The sequence below is a fragment of the Exophiala bonariae genome, assembly GCF_035927105.1.
Source record: "Exophiala bonariae strain CCFEE 5792 chromosome Unknown scaffold_32, whole genome shotgun sequence".
In the NCBI taxonomy this organism is placed as follows: domain Eukaryota; kingdom Fungi; phylum Ascomycota; class Eurotiomycetes; order Chaetothyriales; family Herpotrichiellaceae; genus Exophiala; species Exophiala bonariae.
In genome coordinates this window covers 388,564-404,556 of record NW_027042507.1, presented here as the reverse complement: position 1 = coordinate 404,556, position 15,993 = coordinate 388,564, and the positions used below count along the sequence as shown (strand labels likewise).

Here is a 15,993-nt window from a genome sequence, read left to right as displayed (position 1 = left end):
CCGGTTTTAGCCGCTTTCCAGAATCTCTGACGCCGTATGGATCTAGAATACCACCTGGGCATGTGCTATTAACCTGTGGGTACTTTTCGACCACGATCATCGACATTCACCTTTCGGGGAGGAGTACAAGGATAGGAAGGGCGGCTGTCATTTGCTAACTGCTCTGAGAAACGTTACTTACTTCCATCTCTGGCTCAATGCTGCCCATACGTCTCTCCCACCTTGTTCCAATTGCTTGCACCACCACCAAATCCGTGACACCATCTCACTTGACTTGGCTCAAAAATCAGACGACTCTCCCTCTCAGTAAGTCGCCCGGAAATCACGAGACTAAACACCACCATGATAAAATCGCACGTCCAAAAAGATTCATCTAAGATTACACTCTTTCTCTTTTGCAGATCAACTGAGAGCAGCCACACAGGTCATGAGTGCGCGCGATTCACCACAGGGCATGAAGCTGAATCATAGGGCAGATCCCTTCAGCTAAGCGCCAACCCTCGCTAAATCCTCTTGAGCCCGAATCCTACGAAGTACAAATGCAACTCGTCAAGGGTAGATTAATTCTTACCTTTATTACGGAGCGCAGCAAACCCCGCGTCTCTGTCACCGAGAAACAATCATCAGCGCCTTGAGTCCTAAGACAATACTCGCCTATAAGCACCACCTAATTGATGGGCCACTTTGCGGTCTCCGAATAAGATAAAGATGCCAATATCGCAAGCTGGAATATCTTTTGCGCCATGGATACACTTTGCCATATCGCCTTCAGTGATCAGGACTTCGAGGGAGAGCGGTTCCTTCTGCGGCTCCAGGACCCCATCTACAAAAATCGATGGCCGGATGGCTGGCCAAAAGAGCTCCATTCTAGCCGAACTCGCTACCCAGAGACGAAAATTGAGTAGGCGGACCAGTTGGATTGCAGGAGGTGGTTCAGCTGGTCTCAGCTGCACGCATTGCAAATTACCTAGGCTACTCGGCCAGTTCTTGGCGAGCTTGGCTCCCTCTTCAGCATAACAAGCTGTGTCAAGCATGTGGACTGCAATTGGCAGACTTTGAAGAACGAGTGTTAACCGGAATCAGATTTTTCTACCTCAGTATCCGTGGTGCACGAGTGCGCGCCACAACCTGAGCTGGACCAGTGACGATGGTAGCCGGACACCGATGTTTCAAGGCTTCGGCGAAAAGATCACCATTCTGTTTGCACAGCTGGGGCAATAATTGCGACTCAGTGCATCACGCGCACCCAGCGGACGGCAGAATTTGTGAATCACGTAAACGCATCTTTCAGCCAATAATCTCCCGTGTAACCGTCGAGCACGGCGGGCGACAAGGTAGGAAATAGTGTGACATAAACCTGCCTCTGCAGCTGCCCAGATGAGGGAGCTGTTACAAATTACCTGTTGGTTATATCTCAGTCACAACTAAACAAGCACGCGAGTCGAAGTTGAACAGGCAGCGAGCCAAAAACTCATTCTTTACTGAATAGACAAACGGACGACAAAGAAAACGTAGAATTTCCATGGCTGTCCAAGGACGCCCCCAAAATTGTTGGCTCTTACTGTTCATCACCCTCTACACCACAATTACTGCTAGCTTCAAGGTCAGCACTCACATCTACCTTGGTCAAGAGTTGATCAACGATCTCAAAACCTGTTCGCAAGTGAATGGCGTTCCCTGCGTCAACGTCGTCGACAACAATGGCCAGCTACATCCCACGCGAATCCGCAATGCCGTAGCTGGTGCGATCATTGGAAACGAAAAGACTTTCCTCACGGGAACCCTCGGGCCTGACGCTTTTGCCGATATCCTTAGCGGACAACTTATCACGCACCCCGGGCTTTTCAACGAGGAAGACGGCACTATCACAGGATGGGGCACCGGCGACTGGATTGACCACCTCATTCGGAATGCTCAATCCCCTGAGGAGCTGGCTTTTGCCATTGGTTTTGCAGGCCACGCGGCTGCCGACGTCTTTGCGCACTCTTATGTGAATCAGTTTGCTGGCGATGTCTACGAACTCACTGACGGCGAAATTGAAGTCGAAATGCGGCATATGATGGTGGAAACGTTTATCTCCGAACATAATCCACGCCTCAAAAATAATATCGGCCAGGACCTGGGTATGATGTACCAGTACCTTGGCGGCGGAAACACGATTCACGCTCCCATCGACTTTGTCCGCCGTACTCTTATTGCCAACGAAGCTGCGAACCAAGAGCTAGGTCGTAATGCGGGGGGTGCCTTGCTTCGAGGCCTAAACAAGATCACAACTGAGTTAACAAATTCCCTTCGCAGGAAAGATTACCCCTTTGACCTTGTTGCCACTGTCCAGAAGTATATGGATCCATCTTTACAAGTGAAGCGCTTGACGGAATGGTTAACGGAGACACGTCGAGACCTCAAAGGCGCAGGTGAAGTTCAGCAGCTCGAGGTTATCATCCTCCAAGCAGTAGCATATTATTGGGCCGGCATACAGATCGACGTGGGCGAGGCGGCCAAGGCCGCCGAATTGACCAACAAACTCAGTAGCTTTCTCGGTCGCTCAGCCGATGAGGTGATCAAAGCCAAGGATCAAATCGACGGCCTCATGAATAAGGCTCTCGAAAGCCGCAATCAACAAGTCCTAGCCGCGATTGGGACCCTTCAAGGTCTTCACAAGCGCCTAGCAGACGCATCCAAAACTTACATCCAATCGGTTGAAGACGTTGCAAGATTCGGACGAAAAGTCGTAGAGGCAAAAGACATATACGACACTCTCTTGCTCGAAACGACTTGCACCGTCATACAAAGATGTGATGACATTGTTAAATTGATTCCGCGGTCTAGAATGGTTGAGAGAACCTGCCAGGAAACAAAAAAAGAGATCAATCGAGTCTGCAATCTAGTCTCCATAGGCTTCGTCCCGCATTGCACAGTCTTGAAAGTCCTCAGAATCAAAACCAAACACTGCAAGAACGTGGAGAAGTTTGAAAATCGTTGCACAGACCAAGTCAAAGATGTGACGCGCAAATGGGACTGCAGTGTCATCGAAAGGTGGACCGAAACGGTGACTAGTCCCAACGAAGTCTGCAAAGCCGCAAATGAAGCTTGCCAAGTAACGAAGGAAGCCTTGCGGCTCAAGCAGGAAATTGCCAATGCCGCATATAACGAAGCTCTCCGCATTCAGACCACCGCGATCGACACACTGGCCAGGGAACAAAAGTTAGTGCAGGATTCGCTCACGGCCTTGTACGATGCGACTGTCATTTTCCAATCTATCGAGCGCCAAGTTCGACTGCTGGCTCAAAGCTTTGCGAGTAACCAGGTGGAGCTCGTACGACAATCGCTTCTTGACCTCAGAGGCCACGTAGAAGGATGGCGCGATCAATCGATCGCAGCTACCAATGACTGGATTTCCGCAAATGCCCAGGCTATGTTGAATTCGGTCAGTATAGACAAAGATAACGCAGGCGTCGCCGAACCCCTCATGGACTGGTTGAAATGCCGGCTACCAACCGTCATATTGCCCATCCCCGTGGCGGCTGTCGATTCAATTTGCGAACCTATAAGAGTGGCGAAAAAGATTCACGGAGAAATTACACGCATCGAAGACAGCATCATCCAGTCCTTGGCAGATTCTGGATTCCCTTTCTTGAGTGACGTTGCGGCCGCCTTCCTCCAATTCAAAGAGTCGGCGCCCTATATTGCGAGCTCAGTCATCCAGACAATCGTAGAGGAGGCGATTCCCAACAGTAACTTACCGAACATTAACCTCCTACATCATGCGTTCAAGAGTAAACATAGCGACTCGAAGATGAATCAGCAATTTGCAAGTGACAACACCGCAAAACATCTCATTACCTTTCCAGCCGTGAAACTTCAAGGCACTATCATCGACCATATGCGAGTCGACATGGGGTTGACTGGCTCTGACGATCACGAACCATTTATAGTACAAAATTTCAACCCCGCTCGGAATGCTCTGCAGCTAATGAAGCTCGCTCTCCTATCGGGTAGCGATCTCAACGCATTCACGAAAGCGATGGGATTTCCAGATCCACTTTTTGAGAACAGTATATCGAGCCTACTTTCTCCTTGGTTAAGGTCAGTTGATGGCAATCATCAATGGTTGCCGGTCGCTCCAGCTTATCTACGAAAAGAAGCACTGGCGGATAAGCTGTGGGAGAATTCCTTCTGCAAAAAATCACCTTTCGATGTTCGCCGCCGTTTCCAGAAGGCGCCTTTGCCTCTTTACGACAACACAGATGCGAAGCGACTCATTTTCGACCGCATTTTCAAGGGCCCTTTGTCAATCAGCTTGGAGAGCAATGCGGGTGGATTTGCCGATCTTCGACCCGCAGGCTACATGTACCAACCCACATCTGGCAACAATTTTCCCAACATCAGTGCAAGTGTAGACTGCTTCTCACAGGGAGCAGTTTCGCCCATAGTTGGATCGAGCACAATCTACAGCAGCGAGACTTACGCTCGAGAAGGAGTGGGCTTCACGTGGGACCCAAATGGTTCAACGCTTTTCAACACTAATCTCGAGCCTTTCGTGGGCCTCGTGCACCAAAGAGCCGTGCTCAAAAGCCGCCAATACTGGGGTGCCGCAGCCTACAACTTTGACACAAACTGGCTCGTGGATTTTGACTTTAGCCAAGCCCGCACGCTCAAGTTCAGCGCTGCGTCAAGAAGTGGTCCTCGTCAGCTAATTGTACATTTTTACGGCCAAAATCAAGAGACTACTAAACTTGCAGTTGACATTGATAATCTTTACAACATATACGAGTTTGAAATTGCCGATTTCAAGGAGTTAGGCAACAATTTTGACTTCTCGAAGGTCAAAGGCTTGGTTTTTGCCATCTCTGAGGAGAACTCCGATGCGATAATCGATATTGATTCAATCCAAGTACAGAGATAAAACCTTCCACATTGTTCCACACTGTCTATAAACTTATCAGTACGGCGTTTTCCGATCAGCTGAGTGGCGGTTATCATACTTAGGTATTATCTATTCAGAATGCGCCGCCAGTTAATACACCAACCCCAAGTTACCGCCCCCTAAATCGTGGCGTTTCTCGAACTCTTACCTCCTTAGTTAGCGTATATAGCGAGTTACTCAAGAACGATCGAATAATTTCCTCACGATAGAGTACTTCTGTTACCCGTGAGAATCATTAAACTCGGATCTCGCGTCTGGCGATTGTCATGAGCTTTCTAGTCTAGCTAGCTACTCTACCTTAGTCGTGGCTAGCTATTCACGACATTCGAGCTCTCCTAGGAAGGCGTCCCCAGGAGTGTACGTATTCTAGTTCTTTTGTGCTCCACCTCGTCTTTGTCGATAAGCCGAACAACATGCCACTCAGAGCCATAGGAATAGTAAATGAGGCGTTGACAAAGTAGACAGAGAATAGGAAAACGGCCAGTATAATCGCGCAGATCCTAAATGTTGGCGAGTCCATGGCGGAGCCGAGTCCCGAGAGCGCCGTAACAACTGTACCCAAGGGGAAAATACTCGACCACCAAAACAAGCTGGGGTGGATTTGTCGAGAGATCAAGCCTTCAATAATGGCGTAGTAGTCGACTATGATCCAGAATACAGCAAACCCGAGGAGCAAAAGTGCAGTCACGATGCACATAACACGGATGATCTCAGCTGAATTTTCACTCAAGAAGTGGCCCTTTGCGTAACGAGCGACGTTCTGGTGGGCGACGGCGGCGTTGCCTAATTGAATCAGAGCACTTGCTGACTGGCCACAAGGTCCGATCTAAGGAGGATTTAGCGATAGCAGTAAAGTGTTGGTAGGGGAAGAGGACGCACCGTTAGAATCATGGCGGGAATTTTCAAGGCTGGGGGCCATCCGCTCGTAAACAGTCGATGAGAATATATCGCGTACATCACGAGGCCTAGCCCAATGGCGAATCCAGCACAAACAAATCCGAGAAGAATCAGTGGTATGGCAAGCGAGTCTGGAAGATAGGTGGCGTTGTTTGAGTTGTTAACCATCACTCCGGCGGTGTTCGCAACAGTTAGAGTTCCGACAACGGGAATGAACACCGCCGTAGGAAGCCATCTATCCACGAGAAGACCTGAAGGATGCTTCATCATGTGCAGGTACAATAGGATGCAGATGGTAAAAACCCAAACAAGGCCTATCCACCACATGACAAACGCTAGAATGGTGAAGCCATAGCCCCAAGATTGGGCGCATGTAAGCTGTACTTGTGTGACCAAGGTCAACCAAGTAATCGCCGGGCATGCTTGCAAGGCGATTTCCTCGGAGTCCTTCCGAACGTGGTCCAAAGTGAATTCGTGGAACATCGTCCATTTGAGCAGGTAGATGGTGCCAAAGCTGAGGAAAAGGACAAGGTCGGTCACGAAAAGTATAGTGCTACATACTCGCGTCCAGTGTGATGGGTGAGGAAATTGATGTAGAATAATGCTTAGAGCCCCTGTGTCCATACAAATGGTAAACCTATAGTATAGATAAGTTATAAGAGCTTGTGAAGTGCCTAATATTTACTCACCAGACGGTAGAGAAATTCTTGACAACTCTCAAGAAGATAGTCAGGCCAACATCACGATCAATATTTCCCGCCAGTTCGTCGATATTCTCTGGGGCGATATTAGATTCCGATGCATATACCGTACTCGCTGAAGTTGCTTCTTCGGAACTGAAGTGAACTCCTTCTTCATTGGCCATGATTGCGAGGGACATTTCGCGGCGTGAAAGGACGTGGTCAGGAAATTCCCAGATACTAAGCACTAGCTGAGATAACTCTTTAGACCGCTCCATTCTGAAGCTCTACATATATAGTTGTGCATCACAAACTTCTCTTGCTTTTGAGTTTCACAATAATTGTCGAGTCCGACGCGTTCAAAGCTGTCTGATGCCATCCTCGCAGGACCTCCCGTCGGTGACATGGGGCGGTCTCGGCTGCTGTGGGACGCTTGAGATGAGGCGCCCTTCGTGATCAGTATATCGAGTTGAAGCCTACTGCCCACACTACCTCGTTTGACAAAGGATAACTTCGTCTTTGATGGTCAAGATACGTATGACTGAACTTTATCGCGTGTCGATCTGGCGACAACGTTAACTAGATTATCAGCACTGTCACATCGGGCCGAGATCGGTCTTAATGAGTGACATCACTGATTAACCCGACCGTGGTTCAATATTTAACCCAACGCTGCTGGTAAGTCCAGCAAGGCAAAAGCCTCTGAATTAACCTTATTTTAATCTCGGCCTTGGCGAGATGGATGATCTAGTCCCTAGCAGATACTGGTAAGGATGGCCTCGCCGTCGGGCCGACTACTCGTAAGGCTTGGAATAATAGTCCAACTTAGTAGTCTTGATCGGTAGGATCTGCGGCTGGCAAGATGTGAACGTGAACACACTAATAGTTTAAGGTTTGGTTGAATGTTTCGGCTTATAAAAATCCCAAATTCGGTGCGTCATTGAGCAACTATGAAATCCGTGATCTCCGCCTTGTTCTCATGTCCAGCTCCATGGCGGGCTGATCGAGGTCAGGATATGCAAAATGGATTTATGTGTATGCCATTGTACGCCTTCTTCAACCTACCCAACCGTCGCAAGAACAACACAGCTTTCTTTGTAATCTTCGAAGGATCAATAGTCGCCCTCATCACAACGAAATCAGAGTATCAAAATGTCTCCGATCCAAGAGCGTGCGTCCAAGCATAAGTTCAACATCCATGATGCACGACCTATCTTTCAACGTGAGCTTGGACAAATTCAGCAGTTCACGACAGCTGAGCTTCCTCTGCTAAAGAATCTCTCCCTTCAACGCATCGAAATCGAAGCTGGAGCCGTGCTTGAACCGAAATGGTTCGTCAACTGCAATGTCCTTGGCTATGTGCTCCACGGAGAGACTCTCATATCCGTGTTAGACAGTGCTTCGGGAATGGCGAGCTTCACATGCAATCCAGGACAGATGTTCCACATCAAGTCTGGAGCACTCTTCCACGTGGAAAATATCGTTAATGAGCAAGTCGTCATCCTTCTTGCCATGCGCCACGAGCATCCTAAAGACTTTACTATTAGTGCTTCCGCAGGAGCGTTCACAGATTCAGTGCTTGGCAATTCTTGGGGTTTCGACGCTTCTGTATTCAAAAAGGTACCACGCTCTACTTGCCCGAAGGTCTTCGTCAAGCGTCAAGGCAAGCCAGCGATCCCTACCAACGCCAAGTGGCCTACACCATATCGCTTTGACGTGGAGGAAATGCAAGCACCTACCTTCGCCCCAGGTGTGGGATCTGCCAAGAAGGCGCGGTCACAGTACTGGAATGTTCTCACCAATATAGCAATGTACAGCCTGCGCATTGAGGACGAAGGTATGCGTGAACCGCACTGGCATCCAGAGACTGTCGAGATGGGCTACATCCACCAAGGGCAGGCACGGATGTCCATCATGGACCCAGACGGTTCGGTTGACACATTTATCTTGCGGACCGGCGATGTTTATTTTATCCCAGCCAGCCATCCGCATCAAATCGAGGTCATTAGCGAAAAGGATATTCATTTTCTAATCTTTTTTGATCAACCCATGCCAAAAGACGTTGGCTTCAGGCAAGCTGGTGCAGTTATGGGTCGCGATGTCCTTGCTGCAGCATTTGGTGTGGACTGCAATGACTTCCCAGAATTCCCATGGGATCTTGAGGACCCTTTACTGGTCGCCAAGAAAAACCCTGTCGATCCTATCGTTTAAATACCCTGGTCAATCTTGCCTGTCGAGTGGTATCACTCTATAGTCTCTTCTACCTAGTGTATTGTAACAGAACTCGATCATGTACTTCTCTAGATCGTCTACCAAGATAATAAGTTTAGTAAACCAAGATTATTTATAAGACACGAGATATCCTCACGATTCTTATTCCTGTCGGGTATCGGGCCCCTGGGATTTTCTTGTTGTTGGTCATCTTTGTAGTGCAAGAGGGCATTGTTATGGGTCGAGCTGCGCAGGAATTGGAGCAGGACAAAGCCATTAGCTTGCGAAAGAAGAGTACTCATGTAGCGTTTGTTACTCTTTTGGGGTCTTTGACGATTGCATTATTCATTACGAGTTTTATTGCCATTTAGAGACAGTCTCTCACTGCAGGCGACGGGTCCGGACGCAGATAGGAAGAACTGCTTTTGGTGAGCTACTAAGTATGCAGCAGTTTCCGGGGGCTGTGAATCAAGACGATTTCATTTATCTACAACGGAGCATTATGGCCCTGCTGGCTTCCCCGCAACATTGGATCCATTCCAACTCAGTCAATCGGGGGAGGGTGAGCGGTCTCTCGGCCAAAATCGAGTGCACCTAAATCTTGCGACCACGGGCGAAGAGGTCTTTACCCATATTACAGCAACAGTGTTCACATCATTTGAATGGAAATTCCGCTCACGCTATCCCCGGCCAGAAGGGTTGTGCAAAATCATTAAGGGAGCAAGAGTGGTAGGTCAGACTATTGCTGGCAATCCACGGGGCAGCTCCGTCGTAGGCCACTACCGGCTACACTTTCCGAATCCAGCTGACGGGGTTTACAGATTGGAGTTTGGAATGACTGGAGTGTTGTGATTACCAACGCCCTTGGCAGTTGTGCCAGCGACAGGTCTTGAAAAGACTGCGAGCTTTTCCTGACGCCAAGGCACCTCTACCTGTAGAATTCCACTAGTAACTAGCGCCGCCACGTAACTATATAGTCTGACGAGGCCCTCGAGCTCGTCTGCAGGACCTCAACGTCCTCCAAAATCCTTTCAATCACAGTGTTGAATCATGGATGTGGAGCGGGTGCCATGATGACGCAGAATACTAGCATTGATCCGAAACTTCCGCATATTTAATGAAGCTATCGGTATTAATTATTTTAGACTATAGTAAGTACGTACTCGCTTAAGTGCACATTCAGTTAGTGGTTATGATACGCATTGAGCTCCTGAATTAATGGGGTCGAAAAATTACCACTTCTAATTTGACTCCATTTTCTGCCCTGTTCTTTCGACCGTTTAGAATGTCTAACTAACTCTTTCCTTCTGGTCACACTTGCTGGTGGCCGCGCCCTCCTTTTCCTAGCTCAATTGCCGCGCCCAGTGCTGGTTCTGTGACTTACTCGCTGACTGTGAAGGCGGTCTCCAAGCATAACGGGCTGATAGTCATATGGCCAACTGCGTATGAAGGTGAATATCAATTCCGCAACGTTATGATGTACAATAGCCTCTTGCTATTAATCAGAGCCAGCTCAGGCTGTTGACATAATCGCTTAGGTTATCATGGCGACACCTTCGTCGTAGGAATGTCCTCCGTTGCCTGACCCCTCCACTGTATCGGGGAACGCACTGTTAGGGCAGACCATCTGAAGCAGGGGTGTACTTAAGCAGTGGGGCTGCATAGTCGCAGGATCGTTCCTCCGATGCGTACTCGGATAGCTCAGGACCTGGGCATCACAGCCATGTCAGCAGGCAGGATGCTTTTTTCAAGTCAAATGCTGCGACTCTAGATCACTGTAATCGTGATTGGAACTACCTTTGCAGACTGATGAAGTGCGAAGATCAAATAAAAAGCCCTCTGGAAGCGCCATAAAGCCCATAGCTGACCATATTTGGGTCTGTGCAAGACCAACCAGTGTCTGTGCAGCCAGGCATGCGTCCGCTTATGATAGTGCGCGCCTTATTGGCAACCCTGCCACTCGTTTCATCCGGCGGTCTACAAGGCCTAAGGGATCTGGTCGAGCGGCACCTCCCAATGCACTCGAGGGAGATCTCATTTGTCCTCCGCGAAGACAACCACACATTGGGCGCATCAAACGATGAGTATATGGTCCGTTGTGATGCAGGCACAGTGAACATCGAGGGAAACTCCGTTATTGCTTTGGCTTCAGGGTCGGTACAGGTCACACCGGGAGTTTCAATCACTAATCAAGTGGCAGTCTGCATCGCTACCTTGCTGATGTCGCGCACGTCGATATCTACTGGTTCACTGGAAGCCAGTTGCCTCGGCTCCAGGCCTTGCCTGCATGTGAGCCACTGAAGGGTTCAAGCATTGTTTCCTGGAGGTATCATTTCAACACAGGTATGTGGTAGGATAATCAAACCCTCCCCTCAAGCTAACACTTGCAGTTACCTTTTCGTATACCACAGCCTTCTGGTCATGGGAAGACTGGGAGCATGAGTTGGACTGGCTTGCTTTACGAGGCGTTAATCTACCCCTCGCCTGGGTGGGCTATGAGAAAATCTTACTAGAGACGTTTCTAGATGTCGGACTTGCGCAAGAACAGGTCTTTGAATATTTCAGCGGTCCCGCCTTTCAAGCATGGAATCGATTTGGCAACATTCAAAGCTCGTGGGCGGGCGAGCTCACCATTTCTTGGATTGATTTGCAATTCGACCTGCAAAAGAAGATCTTGAAGCGCATGACTGAACTCGGTATGACCCCCGTACTACCAGCTTTTACCGGTTTTGTGCCACGAGCCTTTTCGACAGTGTTTCCCGAGGCAGATATAGTCAACGTGTCGCGGTGGAACGGCTTTAGCTCGGAGTTTTCGAATGTCACATTTCTAAAGCCTTCCGATCCGCTTTTCACATTGCTACAGAAGAGTTTCCTGCGAAAACAAAAGGAGTACTATGGCAATATTACTCATATATATACCCTTGACCAGTTTAACGAGAACGATGCTATATCTGGAGACCTCAAGGATCTAGGTGCACTTGCCAACACAGTCTGGCAGAGTCTGAAGGACGCAGACCCGGACGCTGTTTGGATGCTTCAAGGCTGGTTGTTTTTCTACAAAGCAGATTTTTGGACACGGGAAAGAGTCAAGGCCTTCTTGGATGGAGTAACTGACGACAACGACATGCTGATTCTGGACTTGTACTCGGAGACATATCCGCAGTGGCAAAAACTGGACTCTTACTTCGGCAAGCCATGGATCTGGTGCCAGCTCCACGACTTCGGTGGGAATCTGGGACTGTATGGTCAAGTCATGAACGTGACGATCAATCCAGTCGAAGCGTTAGCCACCTCGCCATCGCTCGTGGGATTCGGTCTCACCATGGAAGCCCAGGAAGGTAATGAGATCATGTATGACCTGTAAGTATTGCCCATTCCCACGATACTGGCCCATGCTGACAGCGCGCCTTGCTAGGCTGCTATCCCAAGCATGGTCGTCTACGCCCATCGATTTACCTCAATACTTCCATGAATGGGCAAAGACTCGATACGCTGATACCTCAGGCCGTGACCTACCGGGCGCCATATACGAGACATGGGACACTCTGCTACGGACCGTTTACAACAACACCGACTTGATATCTACCTTCTCAGTGCCCAAATCCATCTTTGAGCTTGCTCCAAATGAAACTGGTCTTTTGGATAGTCCAACCCATATTCCCACCAAGATTGTGTACGACCCGAGTACTTTAGTCTCCGCTTGGCGCCTATTTCTCGATGCGGCCGATACCCTGCCTTCTCTGCGATCCAACGTGGCATATCAGTTTGATCTTGTTGATCTCACGCGGCAAGTGCTCGCGAATGCATTTTACCCCTTATACGATACCTTCCTTTCTCACACCAACCTCACAAGTGAAAGGTTTGACAACCAAGCTTCTCTAAATGCAGCTACTTACGCGCAGAGCCGAATGCTGTTACTCCTCACAACGCTTGACAATGTATTGCGATACACCCCAAGTAGATCGCCTGAATCATCACTTATTTCCTGGGTCAACGCCGCGTGCTCATGGCAATACTCCATCTCCTGCGCAACAGACTCTATAGCTCGTAATGCTGTTAATCAAGTCACTCTCTGGGGTCCAAACGGTGAGGTCAATGACTATGCATCACGTCAGTGGGCAGGACTTGTTGGCGCATACTATCTGCCACGGTGGCAGATATTCACAGATGCCTACTTAGATGCATTCAGAGATCAGGTTTCCGTTGATCAGACAAGCCTGGGGGCAAAATTATTAGTTTGGGAAAAGAATCAGCAAGAGGGTCAATTGGTACAGAATATGGGCGAGTTGAGAAACCCAGAAGAATTGTGGGATACAGTGAGAATCATTGAAAAAGAGTGGTGTGACTCACTGGGGTGTTAGGCAGTGGATAGTCCCCTACGTTTATGTTTTACCAAGCTCGTGTTAATTTTTGTGGTCAGCTTCATCGAAAAAAGACTAATCGGACTCAGGTCTCGTTAGGGAGCGAAAGTATATGTACTTGAATATGATGCTGGGGCTATGCCTATCTATATTTTGATTGCATACCTATCTTGCGCGACCTTCAGCTTTTTGTTGCGTTCAGCGGGAAGCTCTTCTTGATAAATAGTATAGTCCACAATATGCGTCCATTCTATTCTCTTGTAAACAATGCGTCCAGTTCATATTTCAAACCTAAGCAAAGCCATCTAGACCTTCAAGCTCTGGGAAAGCGTCCAAGGTGCGCTTAGGGAACGATTGGATATAGTTTCCCCACGCAACCTTGCATTTTTGACATAGTTCCACACCACCGAAACGATGGTTATTGTCAGCTCCGTAGGTTTGTCGGAAGTTGCAGTTTGTGCAAGTTGCTCCATCGCTGTCCTCAAGAAACTCGTTAAGCTCGTGATACATCAAGTCTTCGTGTGGACCTCTGATGATACTCTCATAGCGCTGGACATCTAGAGAACCACTGCTCTTTCCTTCTTCCTTTGCGTCGACACGGTTCCAAAGTTTTACATTGCGGCGAGCTTCATCGATAATCTTTGTCGTCTCCGGGGTGCCGATGGTCAAGTTTTCTTCGACGAAACGATACCGCCGCATAACCATGTGAATGGGGCCTCCGATATTTCGTATAAAATTAACAACGTGTCGAAGTTCGGGCTTCATTGCCCAACAGGTATCCAGAGCCCATAGCGTCTCGCGGGCTTGGTGGAACGCGTGAACGCGCAACTCAACGGGGACGTAGGCGAAAGTGCTGTTGGTCTCTCCTTCAGAACGGTGTTTGAAGAAAGCGACGGCATCGTATAGCGTGTCTGCCAGCTCGGTCAGAATCTCGAATTGTGCATCCGAAAAGTAGACATCATCCAGGTCGTTGCATGCCATTGCAGCCGCAATAGTGAACCGGGCGAGTGCGTCTCCGTCTCGCATGCGGAACCACTGCCTTGGTGACCGGGCTAGAGCATTGACATATCGTCGGAAGAGCTCCCCTTCCCGACGGGGACCAGCCTTGTCCGCCACAATGAGGAGAAAAGAACGTAGCTCGCGTGCCATGGCGTCACTATTGCACTAAAATTGAGCAAAATCTTCACGAACAGCCAGAAGGGGTACAAACATACTGGCCGGGTGTGCCTTTGAAAAGGTCATCAGCGACTGCATCAGCATTGTAGCCCACAGCCTGTCTGCTTTCTACCACGTTGAACAGGTCGCCACGGAACTCGCAAACGGTGCACATGGCGATGACGCGCACGAAAGCCAAATAGCGAGACCAGTTGGTAAACTCAGGGATGACGCATCGCGTATACTCCCATGCAGTTGCCAACACTTCATCTCTCGTTTCCTTTGAGATGCCACTATTCTCCATGTCATTTTTAAGTTCAGGTGGGTAGTACCAACGATTTACCACAGTAACATCTGGACTTGGGATGAGATCCTTGGGTTCGCCCGGGAGTCTTTGCTGCTGGCCCATCGTTAGGTTACGGCGCAGGAAGCGATTAATCCCGATATTTTGCGGTAAAGGGAGTTTCCTATATTGATTCAAAGTAGTTCTTTGGTGGTTAGGTTCCGAGATGACAGATCTATCGGCAGCTTTATATTACTCAATGGTAGCAAGGCTGACTGCTAGGAGAATGCTAAATTATAGAGATATGTCCTATTAACCAGATTCGTTCTACTAGGACCGCTCCTGGAGACCATTTCATTGGAGCACAATAAAGAAAATGGAGTACAGAGACAGTGAAAGCCACGTATTTTTCAGACAATTCACAAATACGCTCAGGATCCGCACGCACGCGGATCCACATCAGATTCCACATCAGATTGATGATAGTAGTAAGTCCTTTATTTGTCTCGTGCTTTTCGAGTCCACACAGTAATTACTTTTTTGACAAATTACTAGTCCGGCCTCATTTAGTAAGCCCTAAGTTGGAGTGTATCCTAAATTAGTTCCAAGAGCGTTAGTTTAAACTGCTCTCTGTATATCCCTATAGACGAGGCTCACTCGCAGCAGGGAAGATAGGAGTAGGAGGCTGCATAAACTGCTGACAGGCGGGGCCGTAGAAAACATGGGGCTCTAATTTTGATACTTCGCGATGAGCCGATGACTCAACACCTGCAGATTGCCCTTATGTTCAAACCCTTGACTTCTTATTTACTCGTTACGAAACATTGGGTAGCCTGCTTCTACTACCCACCAATAAAATATAGAGGGCCAAAGCATAGAGGCATGTTATTATACGCCTCAAGCCATGTAAGTTCTAGTGCTCGTGCTTGAGATTCTCTGCCGGATTCCACAAAGATTTAGGGCTGCCTTAGCAGGCCAAGTCATAGATCGCCTGCTGCGGTCCCAGTATTGGAAATCTGACACGGTGATGGATATCTCGGCCCAGGAAACAGTATCATTCGTTAACCTTCGGACCGTTAAATTAGATTATATTGTGGGTTTGTTACTCTAACCTAACTACAGCACATGGAACTACCCCAACGGTCGCTCATAAATGTACGAGGACAACCTTACAGTGGATGTAAGCTGGTTGATTGTTTGAGAACTATATCAGATGTAGTCTGCAAGTAACAAAACACGCTGATTGGCCTTTCTGCCTTATCCTAAGAGGCCTAGCTAATACGTTTGTGGGATAGACACTCGTACGAGGATCCACTTATTCCAAATCATAAGTATATATATGATGGGTCAAGCGTCAGCACGAATTATTGCCTGCAATGTGCGTATTCGCCTAATCGTCGTCGTTATACAAAGCTCTTTACTAGACTTCCGAGTAGTTGGCTATTAAAGAGATGGTAGAATGCTGTAACGGTTGACTCG

The 15,993-nt window shown here is 48.5% G+C and overlaps 5 protein-coding genes across 5 annotated transcripts; 3 read left to right on the top strand and 2 right to left on the bottom strand.

Moving 5' to 3' along the window:
• Positions 1-1,522: 1,522 nt before the first annotated feature.
• LTR84_008647 (uncharacterized protein) lies at positions 1,523-4,906 on the top strand (the record flags this gene model as incomplete). The annotated part of the gene is made up of 1 exon (XM_064852192.1): positions 1,523-4,906. One exon carries the CDS (start codon positions 1,523-1,525, stop codon positions 4,904-4,906), a length of 3,384 nt encoding a protein of 1,127 aa, XP_064701789.1.
• Positions 4,907-5,243: 337 nt separating this feature from the next.
• Positions 5,244-6,689, bottom strand: LTR84_008646 (uncharacterized protein; the record flags this gene model as incomplete). The annotated part of the gene is made up of 3 exons (XM_064852191.1): positions 5,244-5,753; positions 5,807-6,461; positions 6,514-6,689. The coding sequence occupies 3 exons, from the start codon at positions 6,687-6,689 to the stop codon at positions 5,244-5,246; spliced, it is 1,341 nt and encodes a 446-aa protein (XP_064701788.1).
• Positions 6,690-7,656: 967 nt separating this feature from the next.
• LTR84_008645 (uncharacterized protein) lies at positions 7,657-8,715 on the top strand (the record flags this gene model as incomplete). Its single annotated transcript, XM_064852190.1, has 1 exon — positions 7,657-8,715. The coding sequence occupies one exon, from the start codon at positions 7,657-7,659 to the stop codon at positions 8,713-8,715; it is 1,059 nt and encodes a 352-aa protein (XP_064701787.1).
• A 1,914-nt stretch (positions 8,716-10,629) lies between these two features.
• LTR84_008644 (uncharacterized protein) lies at positions 10,630-13,076 on the top strand (the record flags this gene model as incomplete). Its single annotated transcript, XM_064852189.1, has 4 exons — positions 10,630-10,868; positions 10,916-11,058; positions 11,106-12,075; positions 12,131-13,076. 4 exons carry the CDS (start codon positions 10,630-10,632, stop codon positions 13,074-13,076), a joined length of 2,298 nt encoding a protein of 765 aa, XP_064701786.1.
• Positions 13,077-13,367: 291 nt separating this feature from the next.
• LTR84_008643 (uncharacterized protein) lies at positions 13,368-14,640 on the bottom strand (the record flags this gene model as incomplete). The annotated part of the gene is made up of 2 exons (XM_064852188.1): positions 13,368-14,232; positions 14,291-14,640. The coding sequence occupies 2 exons, from the start codon at positions 14,638-14,640 to the stop codon at positions 13,368-13,370; spliced, it is 1,215 nt and encodes a 404-aa protein (XP_064701785.1).
• Positions 14,641-15,993: the final 1,353 nt, after the last annotated feature.